Raw genomic sequence first — 23,596 nt, 5'->3', positions numbered from 1 at the left:
TGATCCTCCGATTTACCAGTTTCCATCCATCCATCTTCACTTATCCGGGGCCGGATCACGGGGGCAGCAGCTCAAGCAGAGAAGCCCAGACCTCCCTCTCCTCAACCACCTCCTCCAGCTTATCCGGGGTAACACCAAGGCGTTTCCAGCCCAGCCGAGAGATATAATCTCACCAACGTGCCCTTGGTCTGCCCCGGGACCTCCTCTCAGTGGGACATGCCCAGAACACCTCACCCAGAAGGCGCCCAGGAGGCATCCTTGTCAGATGCCCGAACCACCTCAGCTGGCTCCTTTCAATGAGTTCAGCCATAGCGGGTCTACTCTGAGCCCCTGTGGCCAAACTCCTCACCCTATCTCTAAAGGAGGGAGCTCACTGCCGTTGCTTCTATCCTCGAACTCGTTCTTTCAGTTCGGTTTGTGACCATAGGTGATGGTAGGACGTAGATAAAGTAAATTGAGAGCTTCGCCTTTACACTCAGCTCTCTCTTCACCACGACAGACTGGTACAGCATCTGCTTCACTGCAGCTGCAGCACAAGAATGGGATGTCATATCAGGACGTACCACAATTCACACATTAACTCGGTGGACCGACACATCAAATTCACCAGGGAGGATATGAAAAGTGGCAGGTTAGCCTTCTTAGACTGTGAGATTTCCATCAGTAATGGGGGACATCCAAAAGCTGATGTGTACCATAAACCTATGCATACGGATCAGTATTTAAGGTTTGACTCTCATCATCCAGTGGAGCACAAACTGGGTGTCATCAGGACGCTACAACACAGACCGAACACCATCCCCACAGACACAGCGGCCAGGGAAGCAGAAGAACATCACATCAAGAAGGCCCTGAGTAAATGTGGTTATCCCAGCTGGACTTTTGTCAAAGCTGGGAAGCCTCCAAAAGAAAGCTCCAGCTGATCCAGGAGAGAAGGACAACCGCTGCCTAAGGTAAAACCCGTAGTGATCCCATATGCATTTTTTGCCGCCTGAGCGGTGCTGCGCTGTAGGGAGAACACACAAATTAATTGGGAGACGCAGACTGATGGCACAGAAACCAATAAGTAGGTGTACAGCATACAGTATAGTCTATAGCACACAGGAGTGTTAGCTTATTATGTACATGTTGGTCAGTTGTCTTGTGGCAACTGACCAACATGAGATGGAGCTGCATCTCACACATGCTCTGATAAACACAGTTCCAGCCCCCATTCCAAGGATTCCCTCTATAAACCACCACTGTGCAATAACCCAAACTGTATATACTATTTATTTACATATTTTATTTCCCTTTTTTTTTAACCGGATTGTATTTTTGCACATTTTATATATATGTTCTGTAAATACTGTTCATTGGTATATAGTGCTGCAGAAACTGTGCACCCCCCACATGTTTTACTGAGTAGGAGATGCTCTGCATCTCATTGTGCATCTGTATTGTACAGTGATAATAAAGGCATTCTATTCTATTCTATATACAGTAGGAGAAGGTATAAAATGTCACTGTGTGTGTGTGTGTTGTATGTGTACAGATGTTTGTGTTACCCTACCATGACCACCTCTTTCTTTTGCCCTTTTCTGCCATTTTCCAGTTTCAGTTTATTTCCCAGAGTTTCTTTAATCCATTGCCTTATGATTCCAAGCGCTGTCACCAATCTTTGTATTTTATTATCTCATAACACTTGTTTAATCAGCTACAATCTCTCCTGTGGACTCTTTAATGTCTACAGTCTCAGATCAGCACAACCCTGCCCTCCAGCACTATCATCAGCAGCAGCAGCAACATTGCACCCATCATGTAAAACAGAGGTTCCCAAAGTGTGGGGCTCGCCCCCTAGGGGGGGCGCAGAGCCATTGCAGGGGGGGCGCGGTATGAAAAGAAAAAAAAAAAAAAAAAGAGCTCTTGGACACTGTGGACAGGTTTTTGACGGGGCTCCCACACAAACGCAAAGCAGGAGATGAAGCATCGCCAAATATATTTCCAAACCAACTTCCTTCCAAGCCAAAGACTAGAAAATATGGTGAAGCATATCTGCCCTTTGGCTTCACCTTCACAAGTTCCAAGGTAGGTCTCCCCTGCAGAATTAGTTTTCCCTGCGTCGGGAGCACGCGCTGGGCTCTCCAAATCACGGACAAACAGGATCCCACATTCTTGATTTTTAGTTCACAAACACTTCTTGTAATAACTAACTACTCCTGACATTTTGGACATGTTAGCTCTTTATGCAGTAAAGTTACAGTGGGATACAAATAATATCAGGCTGATCCTGCCGTAATTTGTTCCCCCGGTTCAAATCACGGACAAACAGTATCCCACAGCTGTTTTTGTTTTTGAACCTATTTTGCACAGAGAGGCATTTTTTGAAAAATGTATTGATAGCAATGTTGAATATTATTACACAGGAAAAAAAACAACTACATGTAAAATAATTACACCGTGACGCCTCTGCCTTTATAAATGGAGGGACAGTAACTGCGTGTGTATATGTAAGCGTATAAAACTTGAAGATAGTCAGATTAACAGTATTTTGTCTCTATCTGCCATTCTGCAATTCATCTCATGTAAACAATAACGTGGCGCACAGCGTGACATGAAAAGAGGCACATACCTTTGACGTTGCGTGACAAACTCTGTAATCCTCGTCCACACATAAACGCAAAAAAGGAGTTTTAAATAATCTCCGTTTTCGGTGAATCGCAACGCCGTTTACGTGTTGACGAAAAGCCCAAACGCATAGAAACAGCTGAGTTTTCAAAAATACCCGTGTAGGTGTGGACGCAGCCTAAAAGAGTTAGTAGTATATTTTATTACTACCTGTAATTTATTGCCGTTTACTTGTATTTGCTTAATTGTTTAGTAAATGTTTGAGGTGTGAAATAAACCGCAATGGAGTTTGCAAACAAAATATGGGTGTGTGTGTTTGGAGGATGTGTTTGTGCGGGGGGGGTTAGGTGGTGGGGGGGCGCGAACATTTTTCTTGTAAAAAAGGGCTCACACATCAGGCCATGACTCCGCAGTTTATTTCCACCGTTATTTATTTAGCTATGGAGTATATGTACATTGATCTGGATGTGCTCGCCCACAACATCTTTAATAAAGTAAATCACGTTCCACTAAAAAGGTTCCGCTGTGTCTAAAAAGGTTATGAGAGTACATAAAAAACTGGCGGCCGTGACTGGGAAATCCTCGTGAAAGTGACCAAATGACAAGAAAAAGGACTCGAAAAGAAACAAAACAACCCTCCGCGTGAATGCTAACTCACCTGCCTGGCTAGCGAACTGTAGAGAGGACATGAGGAGCATCCACTAACAGAACGACGCTTATAAAGACACCGCGACAATGTGGGAGAAATTGAAATTTTTGATAAGGAGGGTTAGGCAGCAGGTGTAGAGAGAGTTCAACAATACTGTCTGGCTAATATAGTAGAAGATGAGAGGAAAGAGGCTGTGTTACTGAGTGTGATGGAGCAAAAACTTACAACTTGTTGCTTCACCAGACAAACGTCACAAGGAGATCACAGAGGTTCTCCAAAGCCACTTCCGACCGAAAACACTGGTTAAATTCGCACGGTTTCGGTTTCGATTCCACTTCGGAGTAGATAACGGAACTGCAACGCGGCACGCACAATGAAAGCGCACAGAACCGACAACCTCACGTTGCGATGTGGCGAACCCCGCCGAATCAAGGGCTGTGTCCCAATCCAGCGACCGCACGCTTATGAGTATGCATTTTGAGACCTATTACGTCACAGCGGCGCGACGACGGCTGTCCCAATCCGAAGTGTACTCCAAATGCGCCGTTGTTCTGACAAACCATCCTACTTTGGCAAAACGTCCTACCGTAAGTAGTTTATGCACATTTCTGCTGTCACAGAGTAATTCCAGCACCAATTTAAGTAGGTATGACGGTTTGCCACTTAACTTTGGCCATGAGAGTATGCTTGTAGCTCATATTCATACAGGCAGGATGGTTTGCCACTTCATTTTACCCGTTAAAGTATGCTTGCAGGTAACATTCACAAAGGTAGCATGGTTTGGCACTTAATTTTCAATCAATCAATCAATCTTTATTTATAAAGCACTTTTCATACAAAAAATGTAGCACAAAGTGCTTTATATGGTTAAAAGCAGCCCACCCCACCCCGCCCCGCCCTCCAACTCACTCCCCACACTCTCATTAACATAAACCAGTGGTTCCCAAACTTTTTTTACCAGGCCCCCCTTTTTTACAAGAAAAATGTTCGTGCCCCCCCACCACCTAACCCCCCCCGCACAAACACATCCTCCAAACACACACACCCATATTTTGTTTACAAACTCCATTGCGGTTTATTTCACACCTCAAACATTTAGTAAACAATTAAGCAAATACAAGTAAACGGCAATAAATTACAGGCTGTAATAAAATATACTACTAACTCTCTTACGCTACGTCCACACCTACACGGGTATTTTTGAAAACTCAGCTGTTTCTATGCGTTTGGGCCTTTCGTCAACACGTAAACGGCGTTGCGATTCACCGAAAACGGAGATTATTTAAAACTCCTTTTTTGCGTTTACGTGTGGACGAGGATTACAGAGTTCGTCACGCAACGTCAAAGGTATGTGCCTCTTTTCACGTCACGCTGTGCGCCACGTTATTGTTTACATGAGATGAATTGCAGAATGGCAAATAGAGACAAAATACTGTTACTGTTAATCTATCTTCAGGTTTTACACGCTTACATATACACACGCAGTTACTGTCCCTCCATTTATAAAGGCAGAGGCGTCATGGTGTAATTATTTTACGTGTAGTTGTTTTTTTTCCTGTGTAATAATATTCAACATTGCTATCAATACATTTTTCAAAAAATGTCTCTCTGTGCAAAATAGGTTCAAAAACAAAAACAGCTGTGGGATACTGTTTGTCCGTGATTTGAACAGGGGGAACAAATTACGGCAGGATCAGCCTGATATTATTTGTATCCCACTGTAACTTTACTGCATAAAGAGCTAACATGTCCAAAATGTCAGGAGTAGTTAGTTATTACAAGAAGTGTTTGTGAACTAAAAATCAAGAATGTGGGATCCTGTTTGTCCGTGATTTGGAGAGCCCAGCGCGTGCTCCCGACGCAGGGAAACTAATTCTGCAGGGGAGACCTACCTTGGCACTTGTGAAGGTGAAGCCAAAGGGAAGATATGCTTCACCATATTTTCTAGTCTTTGGCTTGGAAGGAAGTTGGTTTGGAAACATATTTGGCGATGCTTCATCTCCTGCTTTGCGTTTATGTGGGAGCCCCGTCAATAACCTGTCCACAGTGTCCAAGCGCTCTTTTTTTTTTTTTTTTTTCTTTTCATACCGCGCCCCCCCTGCAATGGCTCTGCACCCCCCCTAGGGGGCGGGCCCCACACTTTGGGAACCTCTGACATAAACGATCATGAATACACACACACACACACACACACACACTTAAAGAACTTAAAGAGTAAAATTGGGCTGGGTACGCATTAGCCAAGTGAGGAAACGCTATCACAGGGAGCCGTCTGCACCGGGAGCCGGTCACAGAGCGCAGCCTCCAGGCTGGGCACACAGCAGGAGGGAGGCAAAGAAGCCCCCCAGCCAGGCTGAGAGGACCCACAGAGCCCCAGCAACCATGGTCGATCACAGCCCCGGTGCAGAGAGTCCCCTCCGAGGAAACACTGGAGATATGACCTAATAAGGATATATACAGGGTAAAAAGATAAAATAAATAAGAACGGGATACAATATAAATATAAATATAAATAGAGTAAGAAAATAAAAAATGAATAAGAATAAAATCAATAAATATTAGGTAAAACCTAAATTAATAATATAAATAGAATAACAGGATAGAATAAATAAGCATAAAAAAAATAAACGTTAGGTGAAAGCTAAATTAAAAAGGTGGGTCTTGAGCCTGTTCTTAAAAACATGAACGTTCTCTGCGGCCCTGAGCTCCTCCGGCAGGCTGTTCCACAGACGAGGACCATACCACTGAAAAGCTGCCTCTCCGTGAGTATGTGTCCTGACTTTAGGGACAATCAAAAGGCCAGTACCAGAGGACCTCAGGGTCCGCGAGGGTTCATATGGTAAAAGCAGATCTGAGAGATAAGAAGGCCCAAGACCATTAAGACATTTAAAAACCAATAAAAGAACTTTAAAATCGATCCTGAAACACACGGGGAGCCAATGCAGCGATTCTAAAACCGGTGTAATGTGGGCCCGCCCTCTGGTCTTCGTCAGCACACGAGCTGCAGAGTTTTGTAAAAGTTGTAAGGGTGAAATATTCTTTTTGGGGAGACCAGAGAGCAGGGCATTACAGTAATCAATGCGACTGGTAATAAAAGCATGCATCAGCATCTCCGTGTTGGCCCGAGAGAGAATAGGGCGGACTCTGGCTATATTTTTTAGATGATAAAATCCAATTTTGGTTACATGTTTAATATGTGGGATAAAACCAAGCTCAGAGTCGAAAATAACACCCAGGTTTTTCACTTGTAGCGAAGGACATAGTGAAAATGCCTGTAATTTAGACAAGAGTTTCTCTCTCTGAGCCTCAGGACCGATGATTAAAACTTCAGTCTTGTCCTGGTTAAGCTGTAAAAAGTTTTCTGCCATCCAAGATCTTATATCTAAAATACAGTTAAAAAGGGCATCCATTGGTCTGGTGTCATCAGGAGATACGGAGATGTACAGCTGAGTGTCATCAGCGTAACTGTGGAAGTTCACTCCATGCCTCCTGATGACACCGCCAAGAGGGAGCATATACAAATTAAAAAGTACAGGGCCTAAAACCGACCCTTGGGGCACACCACATGTCATTTTATGGATCTTAGAGGAGCATGTATCCATACTCACCATAAAAGTTCTGTCTGAGAGATAGGAAGTGAACCAGTTGTGTACAGCACCAGAGAGGCCCACCATGTGTTTCAGTCTGTTTAAAAGTATAGCGTGGTCTACTGCATCAAAGGCTGCGCTTAGATCCAGTAGCACCAGGACTGAGAGCTTTTGGGAGTCCCAGTTACATCTAAGATCATTTAAAACCTTTAGGAGAGCGGTCTCTGTGCTGTGGTTCACCCGAAATCCAGACTGAAATATTTCTAGGATCTGTCTATCATTCAAAAAATCATTAATCTGAGTAAAAACAAGTTTTTCTAAAATTTTACTTAAAAATGGTAAGTTGGATACAGGTCTGTAGTTATTAAAATCATTGCAATCCAAATTGCTCTTCTTCAGAAGGGGCCTCACCACCGACGTTTTAAAGGCAGCAGGGAAGACACCCAACTGAAGAGAGCAATTCATCATGTATAAAAGCTCCGCTTCAAAAAATCCATAAAGTGTTTTAAAGAGTGAAGAGGGGATTGGATCTAAAAGACATGTGGTGGGTCTCACTGTGGAGAAAACTTTCTTAAGGTTCTCAGCATTAACCAGGACAAAGCTGTCCAGTGTCTCCTCAGGTACAATCGAGCCCTCAGATGTGTTTAAAATCATATCACGAGAAGATAAAATATCACATCTGATGGCGCTGATTTTTCCCCTGAAGTGGTCTGCAAACTGCTCACAGAGCGAGTCTGTGGGGGTTCTTTGGGAGCTGTTAAAATCAGGGTTAAATAAATGATCTATGGTGGAGAAGAGGACCTTGGGATTATTTTTGTTATTACTGATTATTTGGGCGAAGTATGAATTTCTTGAATTCCTTAGTGTATTATTGTAAATTTTAAGTTGCTCGCAAAATATTTGACGGTTGATTGCATTTTTATTTTTCCTCCATCTCCTTTCTGCTGCCCTGCATTTTCTTTTGAGTGTTTTGACTTCTTCGTTTCTCCAGGGTGACACACATTTTACGTTAATCTTTTTGGTGGTGAGTGGAGCAACGGAGTCAAGGCTTTTCTTCAGTTTGAGGTTAAAATGATTAAAAATAAAATCACAGGGTGCAGGTAAAATCACAGGGGGGCATTCGTCTAGAACCCTGGTAAAATTTGCAGCCACTTCAGAGGTTAGATAGCGCCTCCTCACAGTTTCCACCGAGGTCTCCCGCTGAATAATATATATTTGATATATCTGCTGAGAGCTCATGCCTTCAGTGGTGTAGTGGTCAATACATTCAGGTGGCTTATGCATGGTTTCTGCTTTGACTCCAGTCAGAGAGACAAATCCTCTTTGGGAAAGTGTCAGGAAGTACATCCAGAATAAAACTGGCAAAACTCTGCTGTGGAGTAAATAAGTAAATAAGAGCAGCTGGATGTGTTTTGCTGAAGCATCAAAGCACAACACATCCAGCTTTAACCCCCCAGAACCAGCTCAGTCATCAGTGCAGTGGATTTTAAAACATTTATCCTTTTTATTTACCCTGCACACACTGGTGTAGCTTGCCTCCACCAGTGAGTGAATGTGAGAGTGAATGAATAGTGGAATTGTACAGCGCTTTGAGGGCCCCGAAAAGTGCTATATAAATGCAATCCATTATTATTATTATTATTATTATTATTTGAGCACATTAGTCAGATGTTCATTCGATTCTTAGATTTGATTCATGAGCTTGTTTTAAAGTACAAAAGCAATTCTGCAATGGACAATTGGGCATGAGCATCATGAACATGAAGATACACAGTCGGGTTGATTATCAGCTTTTGCTGGTCAAACTTGTCTTCTACAGGTACGACCTCGTACATCTGATATCTGATGTAAAGCAGGTTTTGTGACTATTTTTCAATCATATATCAAGAAATGTTTGCCAAACATTTTTAAAATGTCTAAAGATCAGTTGAGAACAACACTGGATGACTGTTTTTAAGTCAGTTTCCTTCTGGGTAATGTCTGGTTTGTTGTGTTTGTTCTGGAACCGGATCAGCAGCATTTTATTGAGAGCACCAAAAAAAAAAAAATGATTATATAAATTTGATGACAACACCCTTTTATGCTTCCTGTGTTTCTTAATTATTTAGTTTAATGTCTGTTCACGTAATCTGTTGTTTTACTGTTATTATGTATATATTAATTTATGTTACTTAGTTTCTACAGCATTTTAGCATCACATCCCATTTTGGTTTAAATGCACAGTGAATGAGGTTTTAAATCAAACAGAAACCATTGCTGTTACTCTACTATTTAATAAATGGCAGAACATGTCAGTTCACATCAGGAGTTTATGAGAAACAAAGTCACCCCAAAGCTGCTGAACTGCACTCCATTAACACAAAGACACATTTACTGTCAGTACATTTGTGACACTTTGAATTCCTCCTCAGCAAAGTCTGATGTTATGAAACACAAAAGCAAAAATGAGACAAGAGTTGGAAATGAATCAATAAATGACCGTCCTGTTTATGAGAGCAACCTCAAAGTGATGTCTGACCTAATGTTCAATGTCTCTGATTTCGATCTTGAATGTGACAAGGTGCATGGGTAACATTCATGGAGACGACCTGCGATTCAAGACTAAAATAAACAAACAAAACTTTAATTTTGTCAAAACACAATGGTGAAAAAAATGTTTTTTTTAAATCATTTCTATTTTTAAACATATGATCTTATAAAACAAACAAACAAAACAAACAAATAGAAAAATCCCCTGGTTGAAGATTTATCACATAATGAACTGAATTATATTTATTCTAATGCTATGTTGTAAATTATAGTAGAAAATTAGTGAGTGACGAAATCAGCTATAGAATAAGCCTCCCAGAGAGGCTGTTTTTCTGAAGTAAAAACAGGGAGGGGTTCATAACTCTTTGAAAGACTGCAAACTTAAGAATTATGCCCATCATTTACTAACATGTGCATGGAAATGTTAGTAAAATATTCCTACTCTGCACAAAAAAGTGAATTCACATGAAAAATCCCTGTCAGATTTATGACTTGTGCTCACTGGCCAATTGTTCCTACCGCTGTGTATACGTTAGTAATAATCCTAAATCAGCAAGCTTGTGCTGGCCTTCGGAAAGCTGGACACTGTTTGCATACAGTTACAATGATGATGTAAATGCTGCATTTTCTATATAAAGAAATAAGTTCAGGTGGAGGTGAAATGGAGAGAAAGGTAACAATGTTGTACCAAAAAGTCCAACTAGATAAACTTAAGGCAGTGTCGTAGGTCCAAGGAGAAAACCAGAGGAGGCACAGCTTCCCAAAGTGTTTCCACTGGAGTGATAATGGTTACATAAAATACATAAATACATTAAATAACTATCTAAAAAGTAATGCTGAAATGACAGGCTGAATATCATTTCCCTGCTGAATGTATTTCCCACAATGGCATGTTGTTGCTCTTGGGCAAGAAACCAAATTTTTGGTGATTACACTGTCCTTTAATTATTATTGTTTTTATTTATTTACTTGTTATGTGACACCAACACCTCAGCGCTTAGCAAAATGAGGAGTAGAAGAAGGTTTGACCTTTCACCTGTGGGTGGAGCAAACCCTTCAGGTGCTAAATTGGCACATGACACAATGAAAGCTACTGGTAAGACTAATATCATTTTTATGCATGTTCAAATTGAAAGTACATTTTAAAAAATATGAGCTTGTTTAAAAATATCTGAAGAAGTACTTTTAGTTGTTTAAAGTTGTTTTAGTTCGTAATCTGAGCACCCTGGGTGAGTGACTCCATGTTGGTGGCATTTAAGCAAATATCAATCTCTTCAAAAAGCCAATCTGTGTCTCACACAGCAGTGTGAGTGAATGTAGTCATTCAACTTCCCGTGGAGAGGGGAGGGACTGCTCTCTTAAGGTGAGGCAGAAACAAAGGATTAAAAACAAAGCAGGAGGACAAAAACACGGTGAGTGTTACTGTGCATTTATGTGTTTTTCAGAATAATCAGAAAATTAGTTCCAGACTGGAAAACATGACATGAATGTTTTGCAAGTTAGAACAAAAACTGTGACTGTTGTTTTGGTCAGTTTTGTTACTCAAGTTTGTGACATCATCCAGAAAGAAGCATGATGGACAGCATTAAATCTTTGCTTCATGGTCAGGACATCTTCCTGTCAGCAGTCTTTCTGTGGTTTTTAAGAGAGAACAAGGATCTGTTCATTTATTAGGTGGCGGGTCGACTAGGTTTATTATGTGTGTGTGTTTGTATTTAGGTGTCATATGTCTGTTGGATTTCCTGTTCTACAAGTCCCAGGTTTCTATAAATATGTTTGCCAGGATTTTTAACCTGCACTCACAGTTGTCTGTCTTGTTCTGCCAGACTGCCTAAAGATGAGAAGTTTAGCTGAGGACAGAGCAGAGTTTCCAGGAATCAGCAGTATGTCCATGAACAGTGACAGTTCTCGAGATTATCCTCCAGTCTTCAGTCATGAACCTGGATCCTCAGGCACAAAGTAAGTACTGTTTCTGTTTTACTTATACAACACCACTTTTTGCACAATACACAGTCTTTTGCACAGCCCACTCTCATTGTTGCACGTTTCTGTTTCACTGTCTTGTGTCTGTATCATTCAACTCTGTCTGGTGTTTTGCAGTTTTAGGAAATTGACTTTTTGTAGTCCCGTGTTGATTTTCTATATGTAGCACCATGGGTCTTGTAGGAAAGCTGTCTCGTTTCACTGTGTGCTGTAACACTGCACATGGTTGAAATAACAATAAACAAACTTGACTAGATTTTATTGTAAATTATAATCCATCAGATTCTCCTGTGTCTTAACGATACAGTCATGAAGTTTGTTATCTTACACACTTAGGATTGTTAAAAACTTTGCTTCCTGGCTTCAGGCTTTCTTCTTCTTCTTCTTCTTCTTCTTCTTATTATTATTATCATTATTTTAGGCTTTATTAATATTTTAGCTCTTTTCCAGTCATTTTGATCAAAGCACTTGAAAAACTCACACAGTCATATTTTTAACAATAAATTATGGCACGGTGATTTTCCTCAATCAATGACTTACACAGCTGTGTTGCTGTCTCTCTGTATTATGTGTTTAATGTCTTCATATTTTTTCCCATGAACTTTTGTAGTTTTATCTTCATTTGTAAAATAACTGCTTTTCTACTTTATCTATGATGTTAATTTGGTTAGATGCTACCAACGTTAGCACCTTACATGTGAACATGCTCGTAGCAAGACCTTGTGTTAAAATAGTGAGTAATACTGGTAAACATGATAATGAGTCACACAAACCTAGTTAAGCTTTGTGTGACTCATTATCATGTTTACCAGTGTTAGAATTAGTGAATCCAGATGAAAGACCAATAACTTGGATATGTAACAGAAAAACCTAAACAAAAACTCAAACTTAAAAATATTAACTATGGATTCAAGAGTCATCTTAAAAGGAAGACCATGGTTCCAGCTTACCCTAAAGTACAGTGGTTTTAAGAACATCCAGTGCTTCAGCTGCATGAGTCTGACACAGTGATAAGCTGCTTAATGACCACCAAGAGGAACATGTAGAAGAACAATCTGGGCTTCATTCTATGTTTGCGTTTCCAGACATCAGCAGCTCAAACACAGAGCAGAGTTTCCAGGATCCAGCTCCATGTCCATGAACAGTGCCAAGTCTCGAGATTATCCTCCAGTCTTCAGTCATGAACCTGGACCCTCATTCACAAAGTAAGAGACTGATTCTGTTGTAAATTGAGCTGAAGATGATTTTGGTTTTTGCAGTCTTCAATATTATTTCAAAGGGGTTTGTGGGAGTGGAGACAGCCATCACACACCTGTCTCTGTGTGGATATAATGCAATAATAAAGGAGCCGAGTTCTTGGAAGTTGTATTCCAGTCAGAAACAATGAAATTCCAATCATCTTGAATTTATTATCCAACGTAGCAAACATGAGAAGAAAAAAAGTCCTAAATCATGCTTAGTCATCCTGACCAAGCAGCTAAAGGTTTCGCTCTCTCAGACAAGACCTGAGCTGTGTGGCATGTTTACATTCCCTGCTGGTACAAAGAATCCAGCAGAGCAGCGCACACACACACACACACACCAAATCACAGTAAAAGGTCAGGTATTAAAACCAATTCCACTCAAGCTGCATTTTTCTTTCATCATATTGATTACATTTTAATTACCATTTACTTTTATATCTTTCTGTAAGAGTAAAAGAATATTTACCATTAGCAAAAGCACATACAGATAAACCCTGGTTAGAATTCTGTATCACTTTTAACATAACAGACTGGACGTTAAGACCTTTTACCCTCTTTCAGATGTAATGAAAGGCAAGCTGAAGGCAATCAGTTTCAACCCCCCTTTTCTTGACCAATCACAAATTTATTTATTTATTTATTTTTGCCGAACAACCTCTCACAAAGCAGTTGTGTTGCTGTCTCTCTGTATTATGTGTTTAACCTCTTGATATTTTTTTTCCATAAAGTTGCAGCTTTATCTTCATTTGTAAAAATAACTGCTCTCCGAGCCCTTGCTCGTAGCTAGACCTTGTGTTAAAATAGTGAGTTAATTAACTAGCTTTGTGTGACTTATTATCCTGTTTACCAGTGTTTTGAATTAGTTAATCCAGATGAAAGAAAAATAACTTCTGTAACAGAAAAACCTGGATGAAAGAAAAATATTAACAAAAGATTCAAAAGTGATTTGAAAAGGACCATGATTCCAGGTTCCCCTGCAAAAAGTACAATTATGTTAAGACCATCCAGTGCTTCAGCCTCAAGAATCTGGCATTGAGAGAGCACCAGCTTAATGGCCAGCAAGAGGGACATTCAGGAGAACAATGTGGGCTTCATTCTGTGCTTGTGTTTTCAGACATCAGCAGCACAAACACAGAGCAGAGTTTCCAGGATCCAGCTCCGTGTCCATGAACAGTGCCAAGTCTCGAGATTATCCTCCAGTCTTCAGTCATGAACCTGGACCCTCATTCACAAAGTAAGACACTGATTCTGTTCTAAACTGAGCTGAAGATAATTTTGGTTTTTGCAGTGTTCAATATTATTTCAAAGGGGTTTGTCTGAGTGGAGTCACTAAATTATCCTTACCGCCTGTAGAGTAGGCTATTTTTGCCATGGTGCTGGGTCGGTGACCCAGCGTTTTGTGTTTATCATTATGGTTATTATTATTATTATCTGATTTGATGTTTGATTTCTTCATGGTTATCTTTATTAGTGTGTAGGTTTCATTCTCAGGGTTTCCAGTTCTTAGGTTTTCTCCCTGTGTCCTCCCCCCAGTGCTCTGTTCGTGTCCCTGAGTTTGTGCTTGTGAATTTCCTGTTTTACTTTGAAGGTCTGTCTCTCGTGTCTAATTAGGTTCAGCTGTGTCTTCCTCCTGTGTGCCATTTCCTCGTTACCTTGTGTGTGTATTTATAGTGTGTGGTTACCTGTGTTCATTGTCGGTCTGTCTGTGTAACTCGCTGTATCTCTGCATCTCTCTCCATTCTCGGTTCTCCATCTCCGGTTCTCCATCCCATGTTTATCCAGGCATATTATGGTTTTAGGTTTGTTCTCTAGTTTTCCCAGTTTAGGTTATGTTTTAGTTCTGTCCTCGCCACCCTTGCTTTTGTTCTTCTCACCTCTCGTAATAAAGCTCACTCGCATCACAGCTTTTGCCTGCATCTTGGGTCCTCCTTCACAAACACCACACTGCTTGACCGCAAACAGTGACAATTTTGGAGAATACCGATCAAAATGTATAAAATGACTGCTGTTGGAAGTATAAATTCTTTGGAGAGAAAAAAGCATGATTCTTAAAAGCATCATTCTTAAAAGCTCTGGGTAAATTCTGTCTTTCAAAATTGGGGGAACAATTGGTTGAACTTTATTAATGTACTAAATTGTTTTCAGTCTTTCTGAGAAAGGCTCTTGATTGGTTTTTCCCCAAACAAGCTCTTAAACAGGATCTGTGTTGCTTTCAATTTGTATCATGTGTTAAAGGTGTTGATATTGTTTTTTCCACATGAAAAAGTAGTGGTTTTTTTGTAGTTTTAACTTTGAAAATAGGTGTACTGATAGGAGAATAGTTATCTATGTTTTTGATTGGTTAGATGTTGCAAACGTCCCACCTTTCATGTGAAGATACTAAAATAGCAAGCTAATTAACTAGAATCATGTGACTCTTTATCCTGATTCCTGTTGTTAGGATTAGTGAAACCAGATGAAATCACAGTAGTTGTGAAATTTCTGTTGTGAAAATGTCCAGAACTTCATCCTCATAAGTCTGAAACTGAGAGAGCACTAGCTCAATGGCCAACAACAGGTATATGCAGAAGAATAATCTGTGCTTCATTTTATAGACGTCAGCAACATGAACACAGAAGGGAATTTCTAGGATCCAGCTCTATTTCCATGAACAGTGACAAATCTCGAGATTATCCTCCAGTCTTCAGTCATGAACCTGGACCCTCAGTCACAAAGTAAGAGACTGATTCTGCTGTAAACTGAGCTGAAGATGATTTTGATGTTTGCGGTCTTCAATATTATTATATTAAATTATTATGTTATATATTACATTAGATATAATATTATAATATGATACCAGAATAGGCTAAACTTTATTAACGTACTAGCTTATTTCTAGTCTTTCTGACCAGTTCTTAATGATATCGCACATTCATATTAATTTTTTTGGCTTTGTTTTATTTTTTCTTTCTCGCACAGAAGCTGTGTTGCTTTCGGTCTATATTGTGTTTGTCCTTTTGATATGTTTTCAAATGAAGATATGTTCCTTTGTAAAACTGATGTTTTCCTAACAGTACACTTATCCATGTTTGTGTTTGGTTAGATGCTGCCACCAGTGCACCATTCATGCAAATGTGCTCATGGCTAAACCGATGAGTCCTGGGTTAAAATAATGAGTTGGTAAACCAGCTTTCTGGGACTCCTTATGCTGATTACCAATATTAGGACTAGTAAATAAAGCTATAGGAAAGCTAACTTGGTATTAATGGAAATCCAAACTCGTGAATATTAACTAAGGATTCAAAATTGATTTTAAAGGATGACCCTAGCTCATAAATATAATGTAATAGACTATTTGTCCACAACTGAGCTGATGGTTAGTTGTCAGCAGGAAGAACTATGAAATCTAACTATCTTTGCCCAGATGTTAATGCACTCCAAGAAAATGTTTATGAATCATTTACAATTCCTGAGCTATAAACATGAGAATTAATGTGTCTTTTTTCATTACTGCCTAATATCTAATTTACCTCGCAGATTGAAGTATTTTTGTGTTTGGTACAACATTTCCAGAAAGTATTTAAACTTGGGTATTTCTGAGTTTACTTTGGTCAGAATGAATTTTACTTGATATTCACAGAGATAATCCACTGGTTGGGGAGCCACTGTCCTGCTGTGCTTTGTGTCAGGATGTTCTGAAGGATCCATCAAAAAACTCCTCCTGTCCCCAGTGTGGAGAAAGATCCAGAACCAGAGCTGGTCTGCAGACAGCCAGTAAGAGCAGCTGTGTAAAAAGAAAGACTTAACATCTTTCTGCTGATGGACTGATTTTTGGAAAACTGGACTTCTTTTTGTGATTTTGACACATTAAACTGTATTCTTGCTCTCTAGATTCATGGGTTTCTTTTTTCTTTCAACAGATGTTTGTCTGCAGAAAATTTCAGATGCACTAAAGGCCAGTCTGAGGACGAGATATGAACATGTGATTGAAGGAACTAATAAAACAGGATGTGGAGCCCTCCTCAGATCGATCTACACTGAACTCTACATTACAGAGGGACCAAATGAAGAATTTCGCTTCCAACATGAGGTGAGGCAGGTGGAGAGTGTTTACAAGAAGAAAATCCACTGTGAAACACCAATCAGCAGCAAGGACATCTTTAAAACCTTGCCTGACCAACAGAGACCCATCAGAGTGGTTCTGACAAATGGTGTTGCTGGCATTGGAAAAACCTTCTTGGTGCAGAAGTTCACTCTGGACTGGGCAGAGGGCTTAGAAAACCAACACATCAGTGCGGTGGTTCTGCTTTCATTCAGGGAGCTGAACTTGGTCAGAGATGAGCAGTACAGTCTCCTGGAGCTGATCCATGTTTTCTATCCAACATTACAGAGCGTCACAGCAGAGCAGCTCACTGTGTGTAATCTTTTGTTCATCTTTGATGGCCTGGATGAAAGCAGACTTTTGTTAGATTTCACCAACAGGAAGCTTGTGTCTGATGTCACACAGAAGTCGTCAGTCAGTGAGGTGCTGACAAATCTCATCGAGGGGAATCTGCTTCCCTCTGCTCTCATCTGGATAACTTCCCGACCTGCGGCAGCAAATCAGATCCCTCCTACATGTGTTGACAGGATGACAGAAGTACGAGGCTTCACTGATGCCCAGAAGGAGGAGTACTTCAGGAGGAGATTCAGAGATGATGGGCTGTCAAGCAGAATCATCTCCCACTTGAAGACATTCAAGAACCTTTACATTATGTGTGGAATCCCAGTTTACTGCTGGATCACTGCTACAGTTCTGGAGCACATGTTGGCTACAGAGGAGAGAGCAGAGCTGCCCAAGACCCTGACTGACATGTACTCACACTTCCTGCTGGTTCAGACAAAGAAAAAGCACAAGTACAGTGAGGGGCAAAAGATGAGTTGGCAAGAGATCACCAGAGCTGACAGAGAAGTTCTTTTGAAGCTGGGGAGGCTAGCATTTGAACATCTGCAGAGAGGAAACATCATGTTCTACCAAGAAGATTTGGAGCAGTGTGGCCTGGATGTCACAGAGGCCTCGGTGTACTCAGGAGTTTGTACAGAGATCTTCAAAAGAGAGTGTGTGATCTTCCAGAAACCAGTTTACTGCTTTGTTCATCTGAGCATTCAGGAGTTTCTGGCTGCAGTCTACATGTTCAACTGTTACACCAACAGGAAGTCAGAGGTGCTGCAGGACTTCCTGAATATGGACATTTCATCTCTGGAAGATTTTCTGATCAGAGCAATGGAAAAATCGTTCCAAAGTGTTAACGGCCACCTGGAACTGTTTGTTCGCTTCCTTCATGGCCTCTCTCTGAACTCCAACCAGAGACTCTTAGGAGGTCTGCTGGGTCAGACAGAGTACAATCCACAAACCATCCAGAGAGTCATTAACAATCTGAAGGTGATTAGCAGTGAGGGCAAGTGTACTGACAGATGCCTAAACATTTTCCACTGTCTGATGGAGATGAAGGACCTCTCAGTACATCAGGAGATGCAAGAGTTCCTACAGTCAGAGAACAAATCAGAGAAGCAGCTCTCTGGAATTCAGTGCACGGCTCTGGCATATTTGCTGCAGATGTCAGAAGTTTTTGATGAGTTGGATCTGGTGAAGTACAACACATCAAAGGAGGGACGACAGAGACTGCTTCCAGCTGTGAAGAACTGCAGAAAGGCTCGGTGAGTCCAGATGTGATTAACTTTGTAAATCAGTGTTGGTTAGTAGGTTAGGTCTTACTAAAACATACTCATTGTCCTTATTACAGAGTTCCAGTTTTTTCTTGGAAACAATATATGTCAGTTTATCTTATTTTTTTAACAAATAATTTTTCTGATGAAAACTTTTTTGCATGCCTGCTGTTTCAGCTGAAGCAGTGATAGTGGTCACATGTGAAGATGATGGGATAAGACATGAATGTTGTCATAGTGACTTGGCTTTAGCAGTAGAAATAAAAGTAAAGTCAGCCACAACAATATCTACTTAAGTTTCACAACATCACAATGAGCTTCCATAAACTACTGATCATGTGAGACAAAAATTAATACTGCAGTGTTGAATTGAGCAGCGAAGCATTTTATTTAATTCGAGTCCAACATTTTATTTTACCCTCCTGGAGTTGATCGATGCACCGGTGCATCGAAATCGCCTGACATATTTACCTTGCTGAGTCTCCATTTCAAATTGTGCCAAAAGTGCAGAGTGGTAAAAAAAAAATATTGGAATCTTATTGTGACACCTGATTGTTTTGTAAATAATTGTTAAAAACAAAAAACAACAACAACAAAAACAGGGGCATTGCCTGGATTTTAATGTAAATAGGTAAATAGTTATATATATATATATATGTGTGTGTGTGTATACTTTCATTGCTTTCTAATTTTGCTGTAAGATCAAAAATGTGAGCTTGTCTTGAACTAAAAAAGTACAAAGAGTCCAAACAAAGTAAGCTAAATCATTTTTAATGGGAAATATAAAGGAAAAATGAAAATTAGTCAGCAACAGCCAATTGAACCCTTGACCCCAGAAGGTTAAAGAGTTGGTCTTAGATGTGGGATGACATCACAGTGACGGACTGTGGACCGTGTGGAAGCCTGTATGGAACTTATTTTGTCTCCTTTGTCTGCACATTAAATCAAAAGAAAAAGAAAAAAAATCTGTGGTTCTGACAGAGACTGAAGAGAATTAATATTTCGTGTCAAACAATCAGATCAGCTGAACGATTGATGTTAAGAGAAAGTGTCCAGTTGTTTTTCATCAAGTGCTGAAGTAAATATAATGTGTCTTCTTCATAATAGCATATATTCTAACACATATGTCAACACAGACTTCATGATGTTCGGCTCTCAGAGGCGTACTGTTACACTGTGACCTCAGCTCTGACGTCTAACCCCTCCCATCTGAGAGAGCTGCACCTGAGTTCAATCAACCTGGAGGATTCAGCAGATACAGTGTTTGCTAGTCTGGGGAATCCAAACTGCAGACTGGAAACACTCAGGTCAGTTAACTGAATCTGTTGTTATTTCTTCTTCTATTTTTGAACTGTAAAGTGATCTCCTTATAACCCAACTCCAGTGGTCTAAGACAGAGGGCAGGGATTCACTGATCCAACTTTATTAACATTGCACCACTAAGTAAGACTGCAGATCTAGCCTGCAATCCACAACATGGGTGAGACAAAGACCGAGGTTAGAGCAGCCAACTAATAACCTACAAGTTGCTGTTTTGAGACTCTTTTCAGATGCTGACATTTTAAAGATGAGTTTGTAAATGAAGAATAAACAAGTGGACTAAACGGGTACTAAAAGCATTTTTTAAGTCCAGTCCGTGTGTATCAGCTGGGTTGAAGAACAGGCTTACTAACACAGTAAGCCTGTTCTAACAGTAACAGGCTGAAGAACAGCAGACAACATCTGTACTTTTCAGTTATATTAAACATAAAGACAAACTCTCTCCAAAACCTCAGAACAAAATCTGTGCAGCTTTATCTGTAAACATACCTCCTAGAAATGCTGCTATAATGATAATAGATGCTAGCTACCACCTTTGCTCAATAATGGTTGCTCGCGGTGGCCTTTTTCACTCCTCTCTCAAACCATCTTTCCTCTCTGTCTAAAATGTGAACACTGGCATCCTTGAAAGTGTGGCCTGTATTCTTTAGCTGTAGATGTACAGTTGAGATGTACTTTAAGGTGGTTCTTCTAGGTTGTTACATGCATTTATGGAATGGTGGTTTGGTTTCTGTTATCTAGAGGTCCAGCTGAAAGCTGCTGCACTTGGCAGTAATGAGTTGCAATAGCCCATATCTTTATTGGATGTTCAATTGGTTTTCTTACAAGAAAAAAGGATGATCATGTCTTCATTTTAGAGAAAATCTCATTCATTAGGACACAGTAATGCTGAGCTGCAGATTTAAAATGTGAAAACATCTGTTTGCATTACCAGTGATTTTATCTACATGTTCAATTCTTTATTCAGATTTGAGAATTGCAGTTTGTCAGATATCAGCTGTGCTGCTCTGATCAATGCTCTGAGGTCCAACCCCCCGTATTTAAACCATGTGGATCTGGTAGGACGAAACCTACAGGATTCAGGAATGAAACAGCTGTGTGATTACCTGGAGAGCCCACACTGTAGTCTGGAGACTTTAAGGTCAGTTTACTTATTGAGAAACGAAAAATACCTCTTTAGATTATGTTTGTTAGTGTTACTTCACAAAAATTTCTCATCATTGATATATGTCTGCAGAACAAACAGTCACATATACAAAAGACTATTTATTGTATCTTTTCTCACTGTAATAATATAAAGATTTAACATATAATTTTGTTGCTACGTGTTCTTAGTCCTGTCACGCTATGTTCCTACAGGTTGACTGCTTTGCTTTAGATGCTGTACTGTGGTGAGTATCATTCAGGTCTTTGAGATCAATTAATTTCACTTTCATTTCTAGAAAATTAAAGGTAATTTTAAGATAAATCTTTGTAATTCTAAATATTACTCTAATATAGAATTGATGCCTTGCACTGATGTGTATGTCTGTGGATATTTTTTTTCTCAGTATTTGGTGAATGTAACTCAAATAACTTCATTCTTTTCATTAAACTCAATTTAATTTGCTTGTTGTGACATCTTTATTGGCTGTCTCACACAGAAACATATAGAATTACTTTAATTCTTTAATGCTTCTATTGGTATTAGTGAGTATTCAATCTGCATTGACTGCAGCTGTTTAAATCCCACTTTTTGGTGTTCTCAAAAATGCTCTTTATAATGAGGATGTTTTAAATGCACCCCATCAGTATGTGGATAAAAATACATTAAAAATAACTGTGCCCTTTAAGGAAATGAAGTGTGTGATACAATGTTTTTAAGACAAATCTTTTTCAATCTTTTGAACAGATTGATACACGCAGCGATGCCTGCAGAGTGATCCTTGAAGTCAAGGACTGACTCTACCCAGACTTCCCAAATGTGTCGCAGAACGTGCAAAGACAGACAAAGACAGCGTGGCCTTAACCAACTGCCTTTACATGCTGGATGAATCTTATCACTCCTGTGGGTGTGTCAGTTCTGGCATAATCACATTCCTAGGCGCTGAGACATTCAGTTTATTTACCTAAATAGCATTTTGACCCAGTATCTTAAATGTTCTGATTTGTTTGTGAAACAGGTTTTTCATTGCATTCATTTCACACCCAGGGATCCACTGAGGATAGACCAAAGTGAGAATGCTGTACACTCATAACACAGAGATTCCCATGACAAAGCAAATGACCAAAGGACTTTCCTTTGATCTTACAAGAGTCACTGAGCTCTGAAATAAGTGCTGGAATATATTTCCACCACTAAAAAAGTAGAGGCACAAAATAAGTGTCTCTATCGGCTTTCCTGACTTGAATGATACCTTTGAAGTACTATGGCTGCTCTCTAGCTGGTCTTGGAGCTAAAAGTAATAAAGCAGGTCCTGCTTTATTACTTTGCTATGAAAAATTGTAGTAATTTCAGTGCCGCATGTTATCTTGCTTGTGGTGTTGCATTAGAGCTCCAGCAGTGTGTGTGCGTGTATGGGTTTTGTTTTTTTTAGTGCTGTGTTATATTACAGTTGAAACACATGTGTGTAACATCTTTACTGTATTAAATGGAAATCCAGTTTTGTAACTGTGCTCTGTTGAGAAATTACAGGTACTTAGTTAAAGATGTATGCTGCAGTAAAAAATAAAGTGTTCACACCACTTAGTTTGTTCCACATTTTGCCATGTGCGTCTTATTGTTAGTATGGTGTGAAATGTATACACAAACATTTTTCTGTAAAATTAACATGAAATAACTGTGAAGACAACCCACATGAATAAAAACACATAATAGCATAAAATAAAATCCATGTTTATTTAACATAAAAATTCTGTGGTAATATCACAGAAAACTAAAGCTGATAAAATATAACTTTATTGTGTGTAACCAATGTAAATTTTTTCAAGTTAAAACACCCGAAATACCCGATGAATCCAAGGTCCACTACTGACGATGTGTCCCAAATTTAATATGATAATTTAGATCATATCTCTAATCCCTAAACCTAACCAAGGAAAAATAGCAGATTAACTTGGGTAAAAGAACGAAAGTTGAGGCACACAACGATGTGTGCCGTTGGTAAAGCTTCTGGGGTGCTTTTCCTCATAACAGCCATCCCCCAAGATTTTCTCCATTTAAAGCAATGCATTGTCAGGGATTGTAACATCTAGTCCTTTTACTGAACCTGCTCTGAAAGGACTGCAGTCCCTGCTGCTCTTTATACTAGATTTGCTGCATCACTGACTAACAGTTGATCAAGGGAGTCTCTATAAACACCCATCCCTCAGTTATTACCTCTGTTCTTCCCTCTTTTTTTACAGATGGGGATGATGGTAAACAGGGTGGTTTGTGCTGAGACTGGATGAGCTGCGTCCTTATAAATCAGAGTGAGTGAGACAACAGCAGCTCATGTGTAAATGCTCTAACTGGAACATATTACTGAGAGGTTAAGTGCTTCATCCAGTACAGTCTGACAGATGGATGAAAAGTAGAGCAGATGACTGTCAGTGCTGCAGAGTGAACTGCTCTGAGAACAGCTCCACTATCACAGAGTGAAGAGTCCACCATCAACCTCTTTGTGTCCCTCAGGATCTGACAGAGGATCATCAGTGTATCTGTACTGATCTTCTGCTGCTCAGTCTTTCTACACACTCTCTGTAGACACACTGAGTCTCCTCCACATTCACCTCCTTCACCTCCATTTTATTTAATCTTTTTATTTAATTAAATATTCTGAAGCCATAATGATCCTGCAAAATGATTTGCAGTCATGTGAAGAGGTAGTGTGAATACTGTGTTGTTTTGTGTTGCAGCTCCACCCTGTGGAATGATGACAAACTTCAGTTGATGCCCACTGAAACTGCAACAGACGATTAGTTCCCAGAAGCGTGTGGTTAAAGTCTGAGTTTTCTTATTACCTAATTGTGTT

At 39.9% G+C, this 23,596-nt stretch overlaps 1 protein-coding gene across 1 annotated transcript in view; it reads left to right on the top strand.

Moving 5' to 3' along the window:
- The window catches only part of LOC135932668 (NLR family CARD domain-containing protein 3-like), a 70,304-nt gene extending 46,760 nt beyond the window's left edge, over positions 1–23,544 (top strand). The window contains exons 11-13 of the mRNA XM_065470218.1: positions 19,421–19,591; positions 20,572–20,745; positions 23,481–23,544. Coding sequence (XP_065326290.1) covers positions 19,421–19,591; positions 20,572–20,745; positions 23,481–23,544 — 409 coding nt within the window. The remainder of the gene's footprint in view (positions 1–19,420; positions 19,592–20,571; positions 20,746–23,480) is intronic.
- The last annotated feature ends 52 nt before the right edge of the window (positions 23,545–23,596 follow it).

Source organism: Pelmatolapia mariae, linkage group LG3_W (assembly GCF_036321145.2).
Source record: "Pelmatolapia mariae isolate MD_Pm_ZW linkage group LG3_W, Pm_UMD_F_2, whole genome shotgun sequence".
Lineage (NCBI taxonomy): Eukaryota > Metazoa > Chordata > Actinopteri > Cichliformes > Cichlidae > Pelmatolapia > Pelmatolapia mariae.
The sequence above is the reverse complement of the archived record's forward strand: the minus strand, read 5'-3'. Positions and strand labels throughout refer to the sequence as shown.